Source organism: Dasypus novemcinctus, chromosome 18 (genome assembly GCF_030445035.2).
Source record: "Dasypus novemcinctus isolate mDasNov1 chromosome 18, mDasNov1.1.hap2, whole genome shotgun sequence".
NCBI lineage: Eukaryota > Metazoa > Chordata > Mammalia > Cingulata > Dasypodidae > Dasypus > Dasypus novemcinctus.
Genome location: NC_080690.1, coordinates 21,831,546 through 21,856,564, shown reverse-complemented (window position 1 = coordinate 21,856,564; position 25,019 = coordinate 21,831,546). Strand labels below are relative to the sequence as shown.

Here is a 25,019-nt window from a genome sequence, read left to right as displayed (position 1 = left end):
ATCCTGTGCTTCTCTATTTTCATTTAGCTGCTATCACCAAAGTTACCCAGCATCTTTGCTTTTGCGTCCTCACTGAGCTGGATGTAGCTGAAGAGAGAAGCGTTGAGAGGAAAACTAATTAGAAACCAGATATGACTTCTTCTGAGGCCTGGAAGGCTGGCCACCTGTGGGTCATTTGCTGAAGTCCAGAGGACAAGATTGTGGGACCTGTTGAGTGAAGGGAATTACCTCCACACCAGAGCCCAACCCTCCTGAACTAAAGGAGCCTGTTTGCCCATATTATGTCAGGGAGCACAGGGCCAGTGGTCTGCTCAGTGGTTACTATCATTGGTAAGCGATGGGAGATTAAGGTCAGCCTGAAGGTGGGGCCTTTAGAAGGTAGAGAGGAGGCGAGCAGGGAAATGTTTTTTAAATTTTGATCGTGGTGGGCAGGAACAAAAACTCACTTGGTGAGTTGCACTGGGGGAAGAGGGAATCGTAGGTTAATAGCTGTAGCTGGTTGTTTCTGAATTTGATATTTGAGGTTTGAGCCAGGAGCCTCTATAGAGGGGCTGCTAATTTATGGAAAGATGTCCTCTGACCAGGCCCAAACCTGCATTTAGAGGCCTGAAATGCTACTATTTCTTCCTCTGGCTCAAAACCCTTTTCTGGGGAAAGGGTTGAATTCCATTATTTATTGATATTATCTAATCATTCATCTGCTCTCAGAGGTCTCTCTGTGAGATGGTAGGTCAGACTCTCGTCTCAGATGTTATGCTCAGTTTAGTACAATCTTGTTGAATCTTTTTTTTTTTTTTTAACTTTATTTTTAAAGAAGTTTTATTCTTGAGTTTTAACTGCAAAGGTGAACTTCAGATAGGTCATGTTACAAGCACCTGGCTCAGGTCCAATAAGGACAAATGAATAAATTCATGAGCCAGAAGTCTGATAGTACTGCTACTTTGAAGGATAATCCTTTTTTTACTTGAGATTTAGGTCTTTGTTCTAGCTGATAGCAGTAAATCTCTGGGTTACTGGTATGAACTGTTAAGACAGCAGAAACTGTTCTGGAATTCAGGTAGTCTACCCGAATTCTTTTGACTGTAAATGGCTTGAACATCTCGTGGATGCAGGCCAACTAGCTTGTTCCTCTGCAAGGACTGGTATGAAGGATTGCTGTGCAGACCCAAGCCCACCCTGGTGCTAGAAATCTTGCTGAAGACCTCATACCAGGCTACATCCTCCTCCTTTTCTGTCCCTGGCACCAACCAAGCTTTGTTTACACTCTGAGCCACCATGGTGTCGGCTATCAGGATAGCGCAAACCTCTCCTGCCTGCCTCTCCATGCCCAAAGTCTGGTAGGGCAGCAGTCTCAGGAAGAGCCTGGATACTTATGGGGACTATTTTATCCCTGTGGTGATGAGCGAAGACTGGGGAAAAACAGCTGCTTCAACTTCAGTCTGCCTTGTTAGCAAACCGCATGAGTGAATTCTGAACTAATTCTGGTGCTCAGGCTCAGCTTTGCCACCCACGTCAGGCCAGAGTAGGGTTTGGCCTGAGGGATATTCCTGCGTAGGCAGCATGGTTGTACTGGATTGTACAAATTTCCTATAATGCACCCCCCAGCACTCTCATCTTTGGCCCAGAAGAGCCTGCTGGCTTGGCATGCCGCATGGCTTCTTGTCCTTAGGTTTTGGAATTGGTTAAAAGTAAAGACAAGAACTATGAAACAATCTCTTTCTGGCCGTTCTTCACCAAACTGGCCCCAGTCACCAATAATGGAGTAACGTTGGTCATATACTTGCTCAGTAAAGAATACTTTGGGGAACAAGATCTGTAAGAACATGGAGGAAGTTCTTATTGTCATGGTTTTTTTAGAATCCTGCCTGGCAACAGGGAGTCTTGTGCAAAGACCAACTTGCCTAAACTATGTAAACATGGTTCTGGTCTGAGCCAAGCTGGCACCCATCCCAGGGCTCCTGTGGAGTTAATCCTTTAGGCACAGAGTGCCCGTCTTGAGGATCCCTATCTGGTTTTCCCTTTCTCCACCTAAGTAAATAACCACTTAGTCCCAGGAACTTGCCCCCACGTGACTTTGGAGGAGGGGGTATCACACCCCAGGTGCCCTAGCACAGTGCTTAGTGAGCCATGTCATCCTCCTCTCTTTACTGGATGGTGATAGCATCCCTCCCCTTTGTGCTGGATAGACTTCTCCCTGAAATCCTTCTATGGGAGGGAAGCCAGACTCCAGCAACTCGTTTCATGTGAAAATTAATTTCCCCTCTTTGTTTTTTGTCTCCTGAAATCCTTACCCTGGAGTGCTAATAATCCCTTTTGCACTGGGTATAGTTATTTATGAAGTTGTTAGTCCTTTAATGTTGGCAAAAATTAATGAGTACATAAACAGCAGTGAGCACATTAGAATGGCACAAAGTGGTTTTAAATCCTTTGTTTCTATGCCCACAGGAGACTAAGTTAAGAAGATAACTGGTATTAGACATGTAAGTTGCTGCCTGCTACTAGCAGCACTGAATTGTACCTTTGTGGATATTCAGGATGAGAAACAAATGATCTGTTGGTTTAATTAGTTGTACTATAGGGCCTGAGTACAGACAGTATAGTACAATTTAAACAACTTCATGTAGATAGGAACTAATGCAGTAGACTTACAAAATGGATAAAAGTTAAACAGGTTGAGGTAAGATGGAAGAGTTGAAGTGCTTATGAAATTGTAAAAGTACGAAGAAGGCATCTCCCTGTGATAGTGAGCCTGAGACAGACTGTACCCCAGAACAAGGGAATACCATGAACTGAAGGTTCTGTTTATTATTTCCCTAGACCTACTTTTGTCCAGGACAGTAGCCAATAGTGACATGTACCCAATTAAATTTAAATTTAAAATTCAGTTCCTTTGCACTGATCACATTTAAAGTACTCAAGTGTCACTTGTGATTAGTGGCTACTATTGCCCAGTGCAGATATACAGAACATTTTCATCATTGCTGCAAGTTTTGTTGGGCAATGTTATGCTAGAAGAATAAATGCCAAGTCAGGCAGTTAAGGCAGCTATGATTTGGAAAGGAGTGGGACAGAGAATTTGCTTAAAGAAAAAACAAGTTCTGGTAACAAAATTGGTCCTGTTGTTTTTGTTTGAGTGCTGTGAATAGTAAGCCTTTCTCAGTTCAGGATGTGTTTTCCTTTTCCTCACTTGCCTTCACTCCTCAGTGTCTAAGGTCAATTCTGAAACTTCTTTCTCACACATACCCTTGATTTGGGGGTGCCAGACAGTAGTAAAACACCCAAGATTTTCATGTTTAATAGGTTTTAAAGGTTTAAAAGAAATTACTTGCTCTCATGTTCAAAGTTCATCTTTACTAAACACAGAATATTATATTCACATACTGTATTCCCTGGAACCACTGCCAAAGAAAGAGCAATCTTTACAACCATTATTAGAGTTAGGAAGCAGAAAGGTAAAGACAGTTTTCTATCCTTATGGCCATTACTATTCAGTCTGTGCTGCTATGAGGGACCTACTGTAGTTCTTTTAGATTCTTTTTGTGGGAAAACAGAACCTTACTGCTAAATGCCCCTCCCCCATTTACTGGCCTCAGGGTAGGAGGAGAATGTGAAAGCATGTAATCACCAGGAAAAACACCTGGCCTTCTGCAGCTAAAAGCAGCTTCATTTTTATGGCCTTTTTTTTTTCTTTCTTTTTTCCTCCCCGGATTGCAGCCTTACTTCTAGATTGAGGCAAAGAGGTCCTTTCGCTAGTAAAAGCTCCCTTCCTTAGCACAAGTCTTCACTGTGGTGAAATGGTACTGTTGGATGTATTTTCCCTTCCACATATTAAGCAGATGTCATGTCACTAGGACAGGTGATGCTAAGTCACAATTGCAGAACCTCATGGGTATCACAGGGCCATCAGTCTGAATCCAGGTCATGGGGGCTGTCATAACCAAACTCCTTCTGCACATCCAAAGGGTATCTGCTCCACATCTGTGGTCTGCTGGTGCCTCTTTCCTCCTCACTGAGGCTGCTGTACTCATCAGAGCCTAGAATGAGAAACCAGGAATGGGTTCTAATGGTTATGATTTTCTAGGCTAAAATGAGAGCCCTTCTCTTCTCAAAAATGTCTTTTTTTTGTTCCCCAATCATAAAATACTTTCTCAATAAAGAAAATTTTAAAAATATAGTAATTTTTACAAAACACACACACAAAAAACCAACCCTATTTCCACATCTAAACCAAGTCTCTTAACATGGGAGTATTTTATCTTTTTCCTTCCCCAAATGTAGTATTTTGCTGTTGTTCATAATCATATTATAAATATAATTTTGTATCTTGCCCCCTTTCCTTTTAACATATAGATACTTCCCTAATAAAATATTTCATTGTTTGATAAAACTATTCCTCTTTCGGTTGGCACTTAGAACAATCACCAAAGGAACTGGGTTGCCAGTGTATCCCTTCCTTCCTTCCCCCCCAGATACTATGTCTCTGTTGCTTTTTTGAAAACAATTATAAATGCAGCATTTCTTGAGAAGTTAGATAGCTGACTCATGAAAACCCTGGGCCTACTCCTACACCTGATTCAGCATGTACCTGTGATTACAAATTGACTGACTAAGCTGCTCTCAAGTCTTAACCTTTTTTTTTTTTTAAGATTTATTTCTCCTCCCCGCCTGTATTTTGCACTTGCTGTCTGATCTGTGTGTCTGTTTGTTGTTGTTGTTGTTGTTGTTTTTTTTAAGGAGACACCTAGAACTGAACCTGGGAGTAGTGGGTGGGCACCCAACTGTTTGAGCCGCATCCACTTCCCAATACCTCCTCAGCTAAAGCAGGAAAAATGACACTAAGCTAGGTATTTCACTTAATTCCAACCACTAATGTTGGTACAACAGTCCCATTTTCTGGATGAAACTAAGGATTTGAACCAAGACCAGAAGTCCCTGTGGAAACACAGGGAAACACAGGTCCTTGGGTCTCCTAAAGCTCCAGTGGCTTGTAGTAGAGCTGTTGGGAGCCAGTTAAGATGTGCCTGTTGTAGTCTCCATGTGTGCAGTGCACATGGGGACAGTACTATATGTGCTTCACATTTGAGGATATTCTACTTTGGGAATTTTAGTATTTGTATATATAATAGAAAATTGGGTTTAACTCACTGTGTTTCTGATTTGTCTTACGTTCACTCTTTCCTAAAAGTCTTGTATCTGTTTTCTATTAATAAAAAAATAAACGTTTGCAAAAGAAAAAAAGGCGTGCCTGTTGTGGAGTGGGTATAGCTCAGTGGTTTAGCTCGTGCTTCTCATGTATGAGGTCCCTTGTTCAATCCTAGCTACTCCTTTAAAAAAAAAAAAAAAAAAAGGATGTGCCTATTGACTGTGATCACAGCTCTGTGCTGGATGTTGCCAGTCCCTCCCTATCCCAGGCTGCTCTTCACACCTCTGGAATCTTCATCTCCATCACAGCTCTGTTCCTCATCTGGGTACTCATTGCGCCAATTATTCTCACTGTTCTCGTCATCTTCATCTTCATAAATTTCCTCTGGTTGCTGATCTTCGTTCACCTGCACATCTCAACACAAACATGAGCCTAAGGTTATGTTCTTTTATGGAAGCTATTAGCAGACTAGCTTGGGAGATATCATTTAAGAATGCTATGTAAAAAAGAGGCAGTCCAGGGGTTAGTTTGATTCTGATGCACAAAAGGCTGTAGTATTTTAGGCTATGGGAGAGAGCCCCACTCAACTCAGAATTCAGCTCTAGGCACTACATTCCTAGTAAGAGAGGCTGAACTCTGCCAGAAGGGGAATGTACCATAGCAGAGAGTAGCAGTGGCTCTGAGCAGGTAATGGCAGCTATTTTCAAACTCACCAAGGGCAGCCAGGTGAGAAAGGGATTACATGGATTAAAGGTGATGCCAAAGGTCAGAACCAAAACGCAAGGGTGAGGGGTACAGGAAGGCTAGAGGAGATGCTATGCAGCAGTCCAAAGTGGGTGCCTGACTATGAGACTGGTTCTAGGGCATGCAATGGATAAAGTGCTTCTCTCATGAGTATGACAGATCCTACTTTATTTTTTCTCATTAATCATTTTAGAATTTTAAAAATAATGTCAGGATGGTAGCTTTCTTTATCCAAGGTATTCCTTCTTTTAAGATAAAATTTTTTAAAAACTTTTATTTTTGTTCTTAAAAAGTTAAGTATTTCTGGTTTTATATTGTCTTTGTTTTAGCCCCCACATATTTTCCCCCCTGAAGGTGGGTAGGTATAAATAGTAAAGATGATATTGTAAACCTTGTAAACTATTATTTAGAAACAGAAATTAAGCAGGTAGATTGTTTTTCCTAAATTCCTGCACTAAAACCCAGGTTCCAAAAAAGGCATTCAGAGTAATTTTTCTTTTTAAGCAAGGATAAGAAGAACCAAGAGCATTTCATCAGGGGTGAAAACCACAGAGGCAAAGGCACCCTGACTAGATAATCAGCTTACGCTGCCTCATGTACCATCCTCATGGGCCCCCTTACCAGCTCCCACTCCTGGCTGTAGGGCTGCACAGAGAGGATGTTCTCAATCCATCCTGGAGTGGCCATCTCCAAGTAGTAAATGTCATATACATAGCCATCATCCTTCTGTCCCTCCTGGTGCCTGATTCCTGGTCCGTCTTCAGAAAGGGCCAACCGCTCACGGATCAACTCTGTGGAATTGCAGAGGATCACATCTGGGTCAGATGTCTGCAGAGAAAACACAGAAGATGGTATGTGCAAGACCTCAAAATTGGATGTTTCAAGGGGAAGAAATCCAACAGCTAGGCGAAGAAAGGTCCTTGTGGTTCTCTGTGCTGGAATTAAGATTCTTATCCCCATGTACTACTGGTCTCTTAATCAGCTCTAAAAAAACAAGCAAATAAACCAAACAAAAAACCAGGAAATCTCTGTAAAATTAATTTGTAGTTCTGTTGAGGTAGTCACAAGATAGCTTCCTGCTCTTTTGTGCTTGGCTGTCACAAAAGAGCAAATGGGAAGACTGACTTGAGAGGGTCTTCTCCCAGGCTTGGAGTCAGACCACTGGTACAGACCTCTGGGCTCCTTTGGTATGATGCTCTCCCCTTGGGGACTCCTAGGCCTACAGCAACACCTCTATATTTTATGTGGCCTCCTACAGGGACCATGGGTAATTCCTGGACCTGGTGACTACCACTAGCCACCACCTGCCACTTGGCTTACCCTACAATGACATCCTGCTTTTACTCAAATCAAGAGTGGACCTGAGTGGAAAGAACAGCTTGAGAAGGAATGCCCCAGACAGAACTGACTTCAGTGCCCTGGTAGCGGAGGTTGATCTGGAACTCAGGCACATGCTACAGATGACCCCTCAACAGGTTCATGCAGGAAGTGGAGGTTGACTTGGAACTCAGGCACATTCTACAGATGACCCCTCAACAGGTTCATCCATGGGAGGCTATGCAGCTTGAATCAGACACCATCCATCCAAGGTGAAATGGGGGGTGTCCCATGGCCAAGGCACACAAAGGGAGATGAATGCTTTCCATCACTTGCAGACTAAAGGAAATTCCTCCTTGCTCCAAAAGTCAGTTTTTGTGCATGCTCTTGACCAATCCCAAAACTGTTTAAGAGCAAAGTTATGGCTCCGACTCCAAGCCACCAACCCAGCAAATTATGTAGCCACTAAAATATTTACAAAGACTAGCAGTATAGAAAAATGTCAGAAAACCATATATTCGTAGGGAAAAAAACCTTACCTTTGAGTTGTGATAAAATGGTTTTTTTCCCCCTCATCTTTACTTTCTACTCTGCTATATTTTTTCTAACTTCCTGTAATGAATTCATTACTTTCACGAAAAATTATTTTAAAATCTATGTCTAAGCACAAAGTGGTTTGGTTGATTGTTGGAGGAGCTTTGCTAGGTGACTGTTGGCTCGTCCTTGGGGTCACAGAAGCAGCACATGGATCAGAGAAACAGCCTGAGACTCCGGCTTTGGGTAAAAGAAAATGGGCCAAACCAAGCAGACTGCTGGCAAATCCACTGGTGGGAAATTCCCTGAAAAGAGCTGTCCACTAAGGATGCCCAGCTGCCCAGAAAAGTGCCTCCTCTACCGGCGGGATGAAAAAACCCTGTTGTTACTGGACTAGAACCATTGAGCTTTGACAGATTCATCATTACTAGAACCTGACTGAGCTTCTGATCTGGAACCTGCTCTTCCAAAGTTTGGTAAGTGAGGTCACCCAGGACTTCAAAACTGATTTGAGATTTCAGAGTGCAGCCACTGCTGTGCTTCAGGAGGCTAGTGAGGTATACCTAGTGGGTTTGTTTGAATATACTTATCTGTGTGCCATCCATGCTAAGAGTGTCACCATCATACCAGGGAGCGAAAACTTAAGGCAATTTTATGGTGTTTTGTAGTAAATTCTGTAAAATACTTTGGTTTAACCTGTGACTTTTAAAAATAAATTGTTTAAAATAAGTTGCATTTGTACTTAAGTCATTCCATCTTTTACTCATGATGAATGTGAAGTGAGTGTCCACAGACCTCAGTAATGTGAGTGCTCTTGCTCAGGAGCAACAAGTTGCTTATATGCAGAAGGGAGGGGTGATATTTCTTGCTTCTCATGATGCGTGTTTCTGTATATTAATGGCTTGTAGGGTTGCTTTTAAGCTAAATGTGTACAGGGTCCTTCTGCAATAAAACTGGTCTATGACTTAATCCAAGTTTTACAGCAGGGTATTAAGTCTGACTGAGATAATGTGGATTTTTTCCAAGGGTAAGGATACAAGTCTTAGCGACTGTATAACATAGTTTCCTTAAAAAAAAAAAAAAAAAAAAAAAAAAGGAAACCTGGCAGCTATAGAATGCGCTATATGCATTTATAATAGGTATTTTATATATTGTATTGTCAACATTTTAAAATTAAATGTTGTACATTCACCTATGGTGGAGAGTGTTGTCATTAAGGTGTGTGTAATTTTAGAGTCCGGTTGGTTTTCTAACTAGATTGCACTTGATTTCATATTAGTAAAATGCTACGCTGCATTATACCTTGCATAAGTCCTCATTCTACCACATGTTAACTAACCCTGTAGCTGATAATGTAGATGCTAATGGGGGATTTTTTTTATAAAGGCTCTAGAACATATAAGTTATTCACATCAGCATTATATGTTACCAATAATCCAAACAAGTTAGTGGAGCTTTTCATTGTGTTGTGGTTGGTCTCATAATTAGGTTGAGTTTTTCTCCTACACCCAAGAGGAAACAATAATGAAGTTCTTTTCCTTGTGGAGTTTGTATTATAATAACCTTTAGAGTAAACTTGCTGTGGGAGATGGGTACCTGTCTCTATGTATAAATTAGTATAAACATTTTTTGATGTGTTCACTGTTTTGTTGGGAAAATCTCTGTTCATATCCTTCACTAGTTTTTCTTCTAAAATTAAATGAGTCATTTAATTAATTGGATTCCACAAAACACGAGTTTACTTTAAAAAAATTATTAACTCATAAATTAGTCTGAAACGGTTTTGATGAAAGATGTAGCTGTGGATATAATGACCAAATTGAGATTCAGGTGTAGTAGTATCATGAATAAATATTTCTTGCTTGCTCTGATTAAATCTGAACTAAAATTAAATTTTTTAAACTGAAAAAACTATTAAAGGTTTTTAAATGTTTATCATCAGGAGGCAAATCTTAAATTGAGATTTCAAGTCTTAACCATTGGTCCTGTGAATGTGGACTCATTTGTAAATAAGCTCTTTGAAGATCCTAGAAGCCAAATTGAATCAGGGTGGATGTTAATCTGGAATGACTGGAGTCTTCATAAGCATAAGGAAATCTGGACATGGAAATACAAGCCATAGATCAGCAAGTCACCACCAGAATGCTAAGACTTCAGAGAAGTCATAGCCTGCTGATACCCTGTTGTTTAAGTCAATTAGTTTGTAGTATTTTGTTATAGCAATCCTGGCAAACTAAGATAGTGAGGTACATAGCAAACTTAGTATATATTCAAATGTAATGTAGTAGAAAGAGCACTGGATTAAATGTGAGAAGATGTGCATTCTACACCTAAGCCTGCCTCAAACTATAACATACAGAACCACTCCCTTAAACTCCCTTTGATCATTTTTCCCATCTGCTTTATCATTCTTTCCCAAGCTGTCCAGTGACTCCCCATCTAAGTCAGAGTGAAAGGCAATGTCCTTACAAGTACATATAAGATCTAGCAGCATTCTCCCCACAATTCCCATACCATTCTCTCCCAGCTCACTAGGCTTCTGCGTCATTGACCTCTTTGCATACACCAGGCGAACTTTGCTTCAGAGTCTTTGCACTTGCAGGTCCTCTGCCTAGAATGCTTCTCCCCTACAAATCCACTAGGCTCTGTCATTCACTTCCTTCAGGTCTTCACTCAAATGTCATTTTCTTGGTGAGACCTGCCCTACATACTATTTCAAATGGCACCAACTTTGTTTTCCTCCCTCAGCTTTTATCACTATCAGACATTGAATTCATTTGTTTACTGTTACTCTCTTCTCTTCATTGATATATCCAAAGAATCCAAGAACAATGCCTGGCATGTTGTGAACGCTCAGTAAATAGTTGGTGAATGAACAATCAAATCTATAAAACGAGCCATCAGGTCATATGGATCATCCATCCCTAAGGTTAAGTCGTATGCTGTTTCTTGACCGTGTGCTGCTCTCAGGCCCAAACTCCTGGTATTATCTGCCCTGAGAAACCCAAGGTCAGACTCCTGGTGTATACTTACTCTGTAGGAGTCAGCGGCGGTGGCCTCTGGATCTCCCTCCTCGTGGACCAGGTCGAAGAGCTGGAAGCCTGCGTTCCTAGCGGCCTCTGGGTTCCCTTGCACATCCTGGGTGTCCGGGTCACCCAAAGGGATGTCTGAGGATCGGCGGCTGGAGACTACTCTGTAGCGGCCCTCCTGCCGCATCTGCCGAGCCGATGTGCGGAGGGCGTGGCGGATGCGTTGCTGGATGCCCTGGGACGGGCGCAGTGCGGCCCGCACGACGGGCTGGACAGGTTCCTCCTGGATAGAATCAAGGGAGCAGGGCCAGCCTAAGCAGGAGTTCGTAAAGGGTTCGGAGACCCGGTTTCATTCAGGCCGAGCACCAAGAGTCCCTCCCCAAGGGCCCCAATACCTGGGAGCGCACGGTGGCCACCAGCTGGAAGACATTATTCTCCGACGCGCTCGCCAGACCCTCAGGGGGCGTTCCCTGGGCCGCCGACTCGACCCCGCCGCCCCGGAGCCGTTTGCAGGCGAGCACAAGAGCCTCGGCAGGCTCTGCGCTGCGCTTCCTCTTCACTCGTAGAACCGCTGTCCTACCGGCTTCCATAGCGGCTGCCGCCGAGCAGTGTGGGAGAGCGCGGGGTGCGATGGGAAAGCTTCAAATTCGATCCCGGGCTCCGCCCCTCCGCACGCGCCTTCTGCAGGGAGGTGCCGCCCCCGCGCGGCGGCTGCGGCAAGATGGCGGTGGCGGCTCTCTGATGTAGGGAGTGGATCCCGCGGCGGGTGAGGCGCTGAGCGTATTGGATAGGTGGGGTCGCGGTTAATTACCGGGAGCAGCCGGCTTCCTGTCCGCACCCACAGGACGCTGGCGGAGGGAGCCGGCGGGGGCGTATTTGGACGCCTGGGCACGCGTCTTCTCGGGGCTCTGTGGGACTATTCTGAAGTTCGCGTGGGGCAATTCGGAGTTCCCTGATAGGCTGGAGTGTAGGGTCCCAATACTGGCGTCTCCCCTCGGCGACAGATACCCGGGCCGCAAACGTAGGGAGCTCCAGCCTTCGTACCCAAAGCTAATCAGGGTTCTGTGATTCTGGGAATTGCTGATGAGCACGCGTTTCCTAGTCGCCGTGTTATGAATGGTTGGAAACCAGTCTGTTCACCATACACCGTGCGCCGACGTAGACATGCTGTTCTTTAAGACCTTCAGGTGGCCCCACGCGTTAAAGAACAAAATCGAAACTTTTCCAAAGCCGACAAAGCCCTGCGTGATTGGCAGAAGCCTCTAATTTTCTCTCATTTCTTCTGCTTAGAGTGCTTCAGCCGACTACTCAGGCTTTTGTCAGTTTTGATTTATGATCCTAGGTCTTTACCTGGAAACGTGGGTACGGATTCCTGAAGTAAATACTTCTCCCCCAACTCTTGACCTGGCTCATGTTGCAGGTCTTTCAAATGCCGCGTTTCTGAGTTCTTCCGCAAATCTTTTTCTCCCTTTCATAGCATCTTGTGTATTTCTTTTCTTCAACTCAGTCTGTAATTTTTTTTTTTTTTAAAGATTTATTTATTTATTTAATTCCTCCCCCCCGTTTGTCTGTTCTTGGTGTCTGTTTGCTGCGTCTTGTTTCTTTGTCCTCTTCTGTTGTCCTCAGCGGCACGGGAAGTGTGGGCGGCGCCATTCCTGGGCAGGCTGCTCTTTCTTTTCAGGCTGGGCGGCTTTCCTCATGGGCACACTCCTTGCGCGTGGGGCTCCCCCACGCGGGGGACACCCTTGCGTGGCAAGGCACTCCTTGCGCGCATCAGCACTGCGCATGGCCGGCTCCACACGGGTCAAGGAGGCCGGGGTTTGAACCGCCGACCTCCCATATGGTAGACGGGCGCCCTAACCACTGGGCCAAAGTCGTTTCCCTCAGTCTGTAATTGTCTATGTTTACTCTTTCTCCCTCAGAGTCTTAATTTGGAGGGCAGGGACCTCCTCTCTCTCGTTATTGTGGTTTCCCCTTTGCCTAACACAGTGCCTGGCATATATAAGGTACTAAGTAAATTTCGAGTGAATGAACCAAACATCTCTGAAATCTGACTAGTAATGCAATCAGGGCTTGGCATGGTTGTTTCCATTTCTTCCATATAAATGACCATGTGAGTGCACAGCCCTTGGAGACTGAGGAGGTGGAACAGAGAATATCCTCTGAACCTGGAGTTTGGGATCCTTCTGGGAGTGGACAAGGCACAATAATAGATTATAGGATTTATTCATAGAAGGTGTACAGTATTCACCCAGAAGAGGTTCATTCATTCCATAAGATTGTTATTAACACAGGATATGGTTTCTATCCTCAAGTGTTTATTTAAATTTATACTAAACCAGTGGCTTCTCTGTAGGTCTGAAAAGACACGGTGGTCCTAGTTATAGCCTCATCAGCATCATAGACAAGAAGGGAATTCCATAGGAATGATTAAAGCTCTTTACCACACATAACTGTGAAATGACTTCAGAATCTTTCCGTTGATTCCATGTGGACCACAGAATAAGGGTTTCAGGACTCCACAATATGGACCCCACTAACAGTTTGACTCCTTGTCCATTTTCACTCAGCCAAACTGATTTATTCATTATGTGTGACAGTCTAAACCTTTCAATCTAGTTAAGTGTCTTCTCCCTCACCACACTCTCCAAGTCCTGTTAACCTTTTAAACCTGCCCTGAGCATTCAGCCAGATGTGGTCTTTCATTTTTCTACTACAGCATTTGTTGGACCCAGTTTTCTAAGCATATTACAGATTCTGGTAGTGTCTACTCTGTAGTTTTTAATATACATTACTATATAAGAGATGCAAAACTGATTATAGGAATGCTTTTCAAACTGCAGGTTTCAGCCAATTGGTGAATTATGAAATCTATTTACTGGATCTGCAATTATAAAAATAAAAATGAAATAGACAATTTCAGAGGGTCTTGCCCATGGAAAGACTAAATATTGTTTTGTGAAACCTTTAAGATACATGCATGTTGAATCTCAGTGTAAAGTATATTTCTTATTAGATTTATGAAAAAGTTTGACAGCTACCAGAGGATAGATAGGCTGGGAGTTTTGAAGTGAAATTTTACCACAGGACAAACTGACTTCTTTGAATTGGACTAGTGACTGCCTGAGTCTTTTTAGAAAATCTTGTTTCCCATCTTTTTCTATAAGAATGTGTGTGTGTGTGTTTTATATATAAGAATTTAATGTTTACTTAGTCTTTGATTCTTTGTGACTAGGTAGCTTCAAAAGAAAGTCAAACTCTGGGTAATAAAATGCCTTAGGAATGTTTAGGGACTTATGGAATAGCACTTTTTTCCAAAGTTTCCTGAAGCTGACCTGTGTTTAACATGAGGGGAAGGGGAATGTGGAGCACCTGCTGTTTTCTGAATAAGGTGGGAAGGGCACTGGGAGAACCTGTGCCTAAAAGTACCTTATACTTTGAGCTGTGCTGTTTCTCTACTGCCCCAAAACAGATCTATTTGGGGAAGCAGACCTCCTCACAAGATTTATTTGACGCAAGCAGATGTGGCTCAAGTGATGAGGCCTCCACCTACCATGTGGGAGGACCCGGGTTGGATCCCTGGGGCCTCCTGGTGAAAAAGAAGAAGAGACAGTGGGCCTGCACGGTGAGCCAGTGCCCCTGTGCCGAGCCAGTGTCCATGCAGTGAACCAGGTGCATACGTGGTGAGCTGAATGCCCACGCAGCGAGCCAAGTGCCCATGTGTGTGCTTGTGTGGTGAGCTGAATGCCTGTGCAGTGAGCCAATGCCCGTACAAGTGAGTCACGCAGCAAGACAGTAACACAACAAAAGAGAGAAGAAGGGGAGACCAAGGTAAAGCGCAACAGAAACCAGGAACTGAGGTGGCACAATTGACAGGGAACCTCTCTCCACATCAGAGTTCCCAGGGATCAAATCCTGGTGAATCCTAGAGGAAAAAGATGTAAAGAGAAGACAAAAAGAGAAATAGATAGAGAAGATCACACAGCAAATAGACACAGATGGCTAAAACAGCAGGGAGGGGGAAGGGAAGGGGAGGGGAAAGATTTATTTGAGGCAAATGTTTTTTTTAGATGAAGAGTTTTTAAAAATTGCTTTTTAAGTTAAATATTGAATAGATAAAACCTAATCATTATAAAAAAGGACAGTGTAAAGCATGACAGGTAGTGGATGTGGCTCAAGTGGTTGAATGCCTGCTTTCTACATGGAAGATCCCAGGATCAGTCCCCAGTGCCTCCTAAAAACAAAAACAAACAACAAGCAAACACCTGAAAAACCACCTCATGGGAGCTGATGTGGCTCCGTGGTTGAGTGCTGACTTCCCACATACAAGGTCCCGGGTTCAGTCCCCAACTCTCGTACCTCAAAGAAACAACAAAAAGACAATATCATGAACGCCTGTGGTGTTCCCACCACCCAGTCTAAGGAAAAGAACATAATTATTAAATTTTTTTTTTTTTTGGAGGTACTGGAGATTGAACCCTGGGGCTTGTACATGGGAAGCAGGCACTGAACCACTAAGCTACATCTGCTACCCAATAATCATTTTTAAAAAAGAGTTAATTATTTCTTTTTAATTGTGATAAAGTTTACTGTTACTTTTGAAGTCCCTGTGTGGCTTTTCTTTTTCCTTTTTTTCAATTTAAAGATTATATATTTATTTCTCTCCCCCTCCCCCCCCCCCAGTTGTCTGCTCTCTGTGTCCATTTGCTGTGTGTTCTTCTGTGACCGCTTCTATCCTTATCAGCGGCACCGGGAATCTGTGTTGCGTCATCTTGTTGTGTCAGTTCTCCGTGTGTGCGGTGCCATTCCTGGGCAGGCTGCACTTTTCTTTCACGCTGGGCGGCTCTCCTTACAGGGCACACTCCTTGTGTGTGGTGCTCCCCTACACAGGGGACACTCCTGCGTGGCAGAGCACTCCTTGCGTGTATCAGCACTGCGCATGGGCCAGCTCCACACGGGTCAAGGAGGCCCGGGGTTTGAACCGCGGACCTCCCTTGTGGTAGGCAGACGCCCTTTCCATTGGGCCAAGTCTGCTTCCCTGTATGGCTTTCTTGATCACATCCCCTTCACTTTTCTCCTAGAGGTGACCACTGTCCTCATTCCTGTGCTAGAATTTTTAGTGTGATCCCCAAAGACTATATTGTTTTGTTCTGTTCTGCATATTTTTAAATTATGTATCAATGGAATCGTACAGATTCAATGATTTGCTTCTTTTGCACATTTCTGGGATTATCCATGCTTACATGTACCTGCAATTTATTCATTTAGCTGAAGATTTTCCTGATTAGTTTGAATTGCTCCTTCTTTGTATTTTTCCCTAAACTAAATGTGTAATAAACTGAGACAATATATTAGCACCATCCTTTATCTCTTTTTGTTTTCCTTTCCTACTGTCTCTTTTCTCCTATTTACTTTTCCTTCTCTCCTGTCTTTTTCTAGGGTGCTATACCCAGATGCACCAGTGAGGCTCCTTTGACCCTTTTGGAATCACTGAGCGTTTCTGAAGTTCCAAGACAGTTTTACAAATGTGTGTATTGTAGTTTTTGATGTTACATGCTGAATATAAAACCAAATAACTCTAGCTGCAAAGACTAAACTACCCATCAACCCATTGTTCCCCCTAGTGACTTTTGTATTCCTATCAATTTCTTAGATTTTTTTCTTTTTTCCTACATTTTTTAATGTTGGAATATGAATAGATTCCTGACAATCAGACCTGTCCACAGAAGTGAACTGGCAAAGCTGCTTTTCTCTGCTAAACTGAGGAGTTAATTGGCACCATGAAAGTCTTCTGTGGGCGGGCCAATCCAACAACGGGATCCATGGAGTGGCTGGAGGAGGATGAGCACTACGATTACCACCAGGAGATTGCAAGGTAACAAGGGTTTGTTCACTTCCTGCTGCAGCTGAATGGGGTGCTTGGTCTCAAACCAGATGCCTTGGAGTCTAATGGGGTGAGGAATAGTCTGTCTCAGTGCTTCTGATCAGAGCAGGTGTTTGTTGTGAGCAGGTCTGCTCAGCCATCTTGATTAGTGTGGTGGTTAAGCAAAGTCAGGCCTACTGGCGAGTCAGGCAGAGGATCTGCTTAGTGGAGCAGAGAGAGGGCGTTGGAGTCACGGACCTGAAGGGTATCGGGAATGAAAGATAAAGAGAGATTGGGATCAGGGGATCTGAGAGCATTGAAGCTTCAAGCTCATCAAACAAGTTTATTAATCTCAGGGGCTTCTTTATATACCCCAAGCAATCGTGAGAACCAGCAAGTATTCTAGCTAACTTTTCCCATTACCTCAACCTGTGTAACACAATGGATCAAATGCTATGATTATAATTCAAAGTTCAAAATTACAGTGTTCTATTATATTGTTGAGAAAACATACCCATAAATCTTGTTGCACAGGTTGTCCGGTTCTACCTAGTCCTCGTTCCACCTGTGCGTACACATCACCTTGCTAGATTTATGACCTCCCATATAGCTATGGATACAGCACGACTCAGTGGTCAAGGAAGTAACTTGCTTCCATGGAAACAACATGCCTTTGTTTCCCACAAGAGGGTCCAAGGTTAAGTAGTGATAGTAAAGCTTATGAAATGTAAACATTTATTTGTGCCCCTGACATGGTGACACCTTCATCATATGATCAAATTCTCCTGAATGGAAAAAGTGAAAAATGCATTTTTTTTTTTTGTTCCTGTGAAAGGATGTTTAATAGTGTGTGACTTATCGTTGTTTAGCAGTCATTAAGAGCATACTGTATGCCTGCACTGTGCTAGGGCTATGACTCCCAAGGTGAAGAAAATACAGTTCTTCATAAAAAATCATGGACAATGAGATAAAGACCTGTGGAAATGGGCAGAAAGGCTCATGGAAACAGCAAGAACTAACTGGGCTGGAGAGTGGTGATGTTTGAGTGATTTCCCACATCTAAAGGGAGAGAAATTACATTCTGAGCAACAGGAATAACACGTGGAAACTGCCAGATGAATTGGTTTGGGGAGTGGCTCTCAGTTCGTGCGGCTGTAGTATGGTGGAAATGTAGGGCTGTGGTGAGAGAGGATGGGGAAGGGGTAGAGAGGCATCATGTCATGCAGGATGGCAGCAAATGTAGGCAGAGCAACAGGAGTTTGTGGCCTGGCTCTGCCACTGAACTCTGTGACCTGGGGCTACTTCTCTGTGCCTCAGTATAATAATATATATCTCAATATAAGAATGTATATCTCATTATATAATACCTTTATCATACGGTTGTTTGAGGAGGGAATGGAAAAGCTCTTCCTATAGTACCTGATACAGAATACGGGCTCAGAAATATTAGTGTTTCTAAAGATTTTGAGCTTTATTTTCTGAATGACGGAGATATTAAACAGGAGAGAAAGAAGATTAGATTGCATTTTGGGAATCCCACTGAATGCAGTATACAAAGTGGTTTGAGGGAAAGAAGACCCATTTGGTGGATATTGCAACCCCAAAGCAGGGGTAGTGGAGGAAGTCAGGAGGAGAGATAGCTTCAAGGGAGTTTTAAGTTTGTGATTCATTGGATGCAGTAATGGGGGCAAAAAAAATTCAAGAAGCTCCAATTCTGGTTAGAGTGACTGGGTGGATTGAGCTATTATTCCCTGAGAGGGAAAACACAGACAAAATGGGCAGATGGGGAGGGGAAGGTGATGGAGATTAGGTGTTTGGGTTTGGACACATCTAGGTAGAGATACCACTGGACAGATGTGGGTCCAGAGGCAGAGAATTTGCAATCATTAGTGAGAATTGAACCTGGGAGAAGTTGCAGTCTCTCAGGGAGGGTGTGTCAAATGAGAAAGGTAGAGGACCAAGGAATCCTGGAATAGGTAAGGAGGCAGAAGGGAAACCAGGAGGGAATGGCCAAAGAGTGGGAAGGAGGAGGGAGTTTCAGAAAAGAGAGTGTCCAGCAGGACCTGAGGCTGCTGAGAAGTCCTAGATGCTGATTGCCCAGATTAGCTATTAGGGGCAGCTGGTGGTATTAGGGAGAGTGATGTCACCTGAGTGATGTGGAGTGGGTGGGTAATAATTCACGGAAGATGGTGCGTGAACATGCCTCTTTACTTTAGTAGAAAAAGGTAGAAGGGACCATTTTTTTAACTAAACATTGATAGGTAGGTTCAGATGAAAAAGTCTCGGTGTGCCTTAATAGAAAACCACCCCATTCTTTTTGTGCAGTGCTCCTGTGAGTGTAAAGTATGAACCATCTGTGTCAAAACTGCCTGGAGCGCCAGGTAAAGTAGATTCCCAGGCCCTAGCCCGGATTTTGTGGATCAGAATCTCTTTAGGAGTAGCCTGGGAATCTGCACTTAAAATAAGCTGTCAGATGATCCTGATGTTGACCCAAAGCTGGAAATCCTCTGTTCCAGTGAGGGTACCTTAGCTTACACCTGAAACTCCTAAAAGCATCTTTGGACTGGGCCTGCAGCATCCTGGGGACTCATCCTGACCCTACTAGATGTTTTTCAAATTTGTGAATTACTGTGTTAGGAAATAGGGATATGTAACCCTCCCTTCCCTCTTTAGCACCTGGTTTGGTAAACTCATAGTTTTCCCTGATGACATAAATGAAAGTGCTGATATAAAGTATGAGGCAAATAGAGTCTTTTCATTCCTGAGGAGAAAGATACGTAGTATGTAACATGATCTGTATGCTAGTGGCTGTGGAATTACTGTTGGGTCTGGGTTTCTTTTTTGAAGATGAACATCTTTCTATTTTTTCTGTAGTATCAGAGAATGACAGCTTATAAAACTATTGAAATAGTCTAAACATGGGCTTGGCTGTTAGGAATATATTGATATATGTGAATATTCTCATGTGTTGATGTGTATCAATGGAGATTACTAACCTGTATTTTTATTTTTCTAGGTCAGCCTATGCAGATATGCTGCATGACAAGGACAGAGTAAGTATAGAAGGAAGCCATTATCTTGATGGTATTTTGAAGTCTTTGGTTACAAGAATGTTAAAAACTCCCCTGGAAGGGAGGCATGATGTGGGAATGATGCTGAGAGGCAGTGTGGTGCAGTGGTCTGGAAATTGGTCCTTTGACTGGGTCTTACTTCCAACTCTGCCACTGACCTGAGAATGACCTTGGAGAAAACGTGGATCCTCTTTGGCCCTTGTTTATTCAAACTTAAAACGTGTGGGGTATAGTAGCTGATCTCCAATATCTCCTCCAGATAAAAATACATTTCAGCTTTTCTCTTTCACATTTGTGTTTTATCTGAGTGTTTTTTTTTCTAGTTAAGGAACAGTGTAGTTCTGGTCTTAAGATTAGAAACCCATAGTTGGTTTTGTTTTTTGTTTTTTGTTTTTAGATAGTATTTTTTTTTCTTTTTTTTGGTCTTTATTTTTTTAATGTAAACATTCAAAAAATATGAGGTCCCCATATACTCCCCACCCTCCTCCCCCCATAACAACAACCTCCTCCATCATCATGAGACATTCATTGCACTTGGTGAATACATCTCAGCACCGCTGCACCTCATGGTCAGTGGTCCACACCATAGCCCACACTGTCCCACAGTCCACCCAGTGGGCCATGGGAGGACATACAATGTCCGGTAACTGTCCCTGCAGCACGACCCAGGACAACTCCAAGTCCCGAAAATGCCCCCACATCACATCTCTTCCTCCCACTCTCTACCCCCAGCAGCCACCATGGCCACTTTCTCCATACCAATGCCACATTTTCTTCAATTACTAATCACAATAGTTCATGACTAGAATATCAGTAAGTCCACTCTAATCCATACTCTATTCCTCCATCCTCTGGACATTGGAATGGTTGTGTCCACTCCATACTATATCAAGAGGGGGCTTAGATTCCACATGGATGCTGGATGCAATTCTCCTGCTTTCAGTTGTAGGCACTCTTGGCTCCCTGGTGTGGTGGTTGACCTTCTTCACCTCCATGTTATCTGAGTGGGGTATGTCCCATAAACCAGAGCGTAGGAGTTACAAGTCTGTTGAGGCTCAGGGCCTGGCTATCACATGGTCAGTCCAGAAATTCAGGTCCCCTAGGTATCCACTAAACCCCAGCACCAACTACAGATCCGGTAAAAATAACAGGAGAGGCTTGTGGACAAAGATCACATCTGAGTCCAGCTCCATCACACAGAAACACAGACTCCAAAGTAGAGCTAACTGACATGGCACTGAACTCCACCTGCCATGACCAAAGAACTTTTGAGTCTCTGTAGCCCTCAGAAGAACCAGTACCTGGGGTTGTATCTATTTTATCTGTCTCTGGGACTCTGCTGAGGTGTGCATAAAGGCAACCCCTCTGATAACCTCCTGGCTCTTTTTGGAGACTCATAGCCATATAAACTCATTTGTCCTTTCCATTTCCCCCTTTTATTCAGGTCAAAAAGCATTTTTAACTCCTGGTATTATATGTAGACTGAGATATTCTGCTGGTCCGAGTTGACCCTTTTATTCAAGGTCATTTTCTAGTTACATCATCAGCTGGTACTTGGTAGTAATCCCTTGGCGCCAGGGAGGCTCATCTCCAGGAGTCATGTCCCACGCTGGGGGGAAGGCAACACATTTACATGCTGAGTTTGACTTCGAGTCTGGCCACATTTGAGCAACACGGAGGCTCTCAGGAGGTACCTCTTAGGCACCTGCAGCTCTAGGCCTTGTTCTTATTTCAGGTGCACAGGCTTACAAGCATAGTCATTAGTATCAAGGGCTCATTGTTGGACCTTCCTTCTTTTTTGGTCTTTGCCATTGGACTTGGGGGATTGTTGCTGTTCCTTTAGGGACTGTGATAAAGCTCCCCTGGCTAGGAACTCAGCACTCCCTCAGTTGTTGTTTTTAATTGTACCCACTATGAAAATATCCAAACATTTTTATGTACCCTGGAAAGATTTTATTATTTATTACTTGTTTCTCTCTCCTTCCCACTCCCTTGTCTGCCCTGTGTCCATTCTCTGTGTGTTCTTTTTTTTTTTTTGACTTTTTATGATTTTATTTCACACAAATCTTGAAAATAAGCTGTCTATTCATTTTCCTCGCTGCGTAGCCAGGCATTGGGATTGGTGACTCTCATGGCCAGCTGGGCTGCTCTTTCCATGATGGCTTTGCAGTTCTTGGAAGAAACATTGTGAGCAATCTCAGCACAGTAAGACTTGTTGCACACCAGCAGCACTTCCAGCTCCTTGACATTGTGGACCAGGAACTTTCAGAAGCCGCTGGGTAGCATGTGCTTCATTTTCTTGTTGCTCCCATAACCAATGTTGGGCATTAAGATCTGGCCCTTGAATCTTCTCTGCACCCTGTTGTCAGTGCCTCTGGGTTTCTGCCAGTTACACTTAATTTGACATATCTGTCTGACTGGTGCTTGATGAACTTCTTGGTCTCTTTTTGATGATTTTAGGCTTCACTAGGGGTCTGAGGGCAGCCATGGTGCCAGGTTGGAGATGGCGGCCACCTCCGTAGGCAGTGCTGAGGAAGAGAGCCTCTGTGTGTTCTTTGTCCGCCTGCATTCTTGATGGTACCAGGAATCTGTGTCTCTTTTCGTTATGTCATCTTGCTCTGTCAGTTCTCCATGTGTGCAGTGCCACTTCTGGGTGGGCTGCACTTATTTCATGTGGAGTGGCTCAATGCGGGGTGCACTTCTTGTCCATGGGGCTCCCCTACACTGGGGACAACCCTGTGCAGCATGGCACTCCTTGCATGCGGCAGCACCTTGTGTGGGCCAGCCACCACACTGGCTAGGAGGCCCTGGGTTTGAACCCTGGACCTCCCATATGGTAGGCGGACGCTCTATCAGTTGAACCACGTCCACTTCCCAAGAACCCATAGTTTCTTGATCCACCAGAGTGCTTAACTAGTCTGGCCCATTCAGATGGTTCAGAGGCTGGGAGGCTTAAAAGAGAAGGATGCAGGGTCACACTTAATAAGTGAGGAATCGATGGTGATGTCCACTCCACCTCTATATCGAGAGAGGGCTTAAATCCCACATGATTGATGAATGCAATTCTCCTGCTTGGAGTTGTAGGCATTCTTGGTTCCCTGTTTTGTGGTTGACCATCTTCACTCCCGTTAGCTGACCTGGGTAAGTTCAACGAACTGGAGAGTGGGAGTTGCAACTCTGCTGACCATCCCAGGGTCCACAGGAAGGAGGATTAAATATGGATTAGAGTGGGGAAAAAAAAAGAAACAATCACCCAGTTCAGCAATGTGATTGTAAGAGTTTGTACTCCCACCCAGAATGTGGAAGAGTTCCGGTTCTTCTACTTCCTCAATCAATCTTGAAGTTGTCAGGCTTTCATTTCTAGCCATTCTTGTAGGTTAGAATGCTTTGTGCGGATGGTGGTTTTTAATATTTTGAGCTACTTTGTAAGTATTATTGGCCATTTGTATAGCATCTTTTGTAAAATTGTTCACATTTTTGTCCATTTCTGATTTGGGCTGTTTATAGGAATTCGGCATATGTTAATGCAACAGTTATTTTTTCAGGTATATGTATGAGAATATTTTCTCCTAGACTGTGGACATCCTCCTATTTTATACAGTATTCTTTGTTCTGTTGTTAACGCTTTTTACAGTGAAGATTTGTCCTTAAAAAAAAAAAGTGAGGAATAGTACACGCAATGGGAAAAGAATAGTCTCTTCAACAATGGTACTGAGAAAACTGCATATCCACATGCAAAAGAATGAAAGTGGACCCTGATCTCATACCATATACAAAAATTAACTCAAAATGGGTCAAGGACTTAAATATAAGTGCTAAAATGATCAAACTCTTAGGAGATAATGTAGGGGCAAGTCTTCATGAGCTGGAATTTGGCAGTGTATTCTTATACTTTATGCCAAAATCACGAGCATCAAAAGAAATAGTAGATAGATTGGACTTCACCAAAATTCAAAACTTTGGAGCATCAAAAAATATTATCAAGGAGTGAAAAGGCAACTAACAAAAGAGGAGAAAATAGTCGCACATCATATATTGGATAAGGGCTTAACAACCAGACTATATAAAGAACTTTTACAGTACAACAACAAAAAGACAAACAACCCAATTAAAAAATGGGCAAAAGGACATTTTTTCCAATGAAGATATACAAATGGCCTGTAAGCTTTTGAAAAGTTTTTCAATATCATCAGCCTTTAGAGAAATGCAAATCCAAATCACAATGAGATACCACCTCATGCCCACAAGGATGGCTATTAAAAAAAATGGAAATTAACAAGTTTTGGAGAAGATGCAGAGCTATTCGAACTCCATTTCATCATTGTGTGAATGTAAAATGGTTCGGCCACTGTGGAAAGCAATAAGGTGGTTTCTCAAAAAGTTAATTATAGAATTACTATATGACCTGGTAATTCCACTTCTAGGTATATATCCTGTATTAGTTTCCTAGTTGCTAAAACAAATACTGTACAATGGGTTGGCTTAAAACAAATTTATTGGCTCACGGTTTTAGAGGTTAGAAGGCTTGCTTCCTCCTGGTGTGGATATCTTCTGGCTGGCTGGCAATCTTTGGTGCTTCTTGGCTTTTCTATCACATGGCAGCATCTTCTTTCTCTTCCAGAAAGAATTGAATTCTGAGACCTTGAAAGCATGCCCAGTGAAATAATCAAGATACCTAAAGACAAATGTTATATGGTGTCATTTATAAGAAATGTCTAGAAATAGCAAGTTCAGAGAGAAGTGAATTAAAGATTCGGGAGAGGGGAAGCGGATGTGGCTCAACTGATAGAGCATCCATCTACCATATGGAGGGCCCAGGGTTCGATCCCCAGGGCCTCCTGACCCGTGTGGTAAGCTGGCCCACACGCAGTGCTACTGCATGCAAGGACTGCTGTGCCACACAGGGGTGCCCTGATGTAGGGGAGCCCCATGCGCAAGGAGTGTGCCCCACAAGGAGAGCCTCCCCACGTGAAAAAAGCACAGCCTGCCCAGGAGTGGCGCCGCACACAGACAGCTAATGCAGCAAGATGACCCCAAAAAAAAGAAATGCAGTTTCACAGTGCTGCCTGACAATACAAGCAGAGACACAGAAGAACACACAGCGAATGGACACAGAGTGCAGACAATGGGGGGGAGGGGAAGGGGAGAGATATAAAATCTTTGGGAAAAAAAAAAGATTACCAGGGGACAGGAATATGGGTGGGGGAGTGTGTTTGGCAGATATGGAGTGTTCGTAAATAATAGAAAAAGAAAAAACAACAAGAAAATAAGTAGTAAAAGACAGAAGAGGAACATAGCATGTGGAGGACTGATCCTGT

At 43.3% G+C, this 25,019-nt stretch overlaps 3 protein-coding genes across 11 annotated transcripts in view; 2 read left to right on the top strand and 1 right to left on the bottom strand.

The window, feature by feature from the left end:
• The window catches only part of SLC7A6 (solute carrier family 7 member 6), a 46,733-nt gene extending 41,495 nt beyond the window's left edge, over positions 1-5,238 (top strand). For both annotated transcript variants that reach the window (XM_023589139.3, XM_023589141.3), the window contains exon 10: positions 28-5,238. In XM_023589139.3, coding sequence (XP_023444907.1) covers positions 28-122 — 95 coding nt within the window. In that variant the 3' untranslated portion in view covers positions 123-5,238. The remainder of the gene's footprint in view (positions 1-27) is intronic.
• SLC7A6OS (solute carrier family 7 member 6 opposite strand) lies at positions 3,332-11,409 on the bottom strand. Its single transcript, XM_004459614.5, has 5 exons — positions 11,163-11,409; positions 10,772-11,050; positions 6,509-6,715; positions 5,426-5,549; positions 3,332-4,034 (listed from the first exon to the last, which is right to left on the bottom strand). The coding sequence occupies exons 1-5, from the start codon at positions 11,355-11,357 to the stop codon at positions 3,904-3,906; spliced, it is 936 nt and encodes a 311-aa protein (XP_004459671.1). The 5' UTR covers positions 11,358-11,409; the 3' UTR covers positions 3,332-3,903.
• A 29-nt stretch (positions 11,410-11,438) lies between these two features.
• PRMT7 (protein arginine methyltransferase 7) overlaps positions 11,439-25,019 on the top strand; it is a 57,468-nt gene continuing 43,887 nt past the window's right edge. The window contains exons 1-6 of one of the 8 annotated variants that reach the window (XM_071209119.1): positions 11,439-11,533; positions 14,240-14,392; positions 16,207-16,294; positions 16,467-16,642; positions 18,956-19,011; positions 19,647-19,683. In XM_071209119.1, coding sequence (XP_071065220.1) covers positions 19,663-19,683 — 21 coding nt within the window. In that variant the 5' untranslated portion in view covers positions 11,439-11,533; positions 14,240-14,392; positions 16,207-16,294; ... (1 more) ...; positions 18,956-19,011; positions 19,647-19,662. Of the gene's footprint in view, positions 11,534-14,239; positions 14,393-14,430; positions 14,451-16,206; positions 16,295-16,420; positions 16,643-18,955; positions 19,012-19,646; positions 19,684-25,019 lie in introns of those variants that run through there. The other 7 variants (XM_058279803.2, XM_058279805.2, XM_071209118.1 and 4 more) reach the window with 7 other exon arrangements.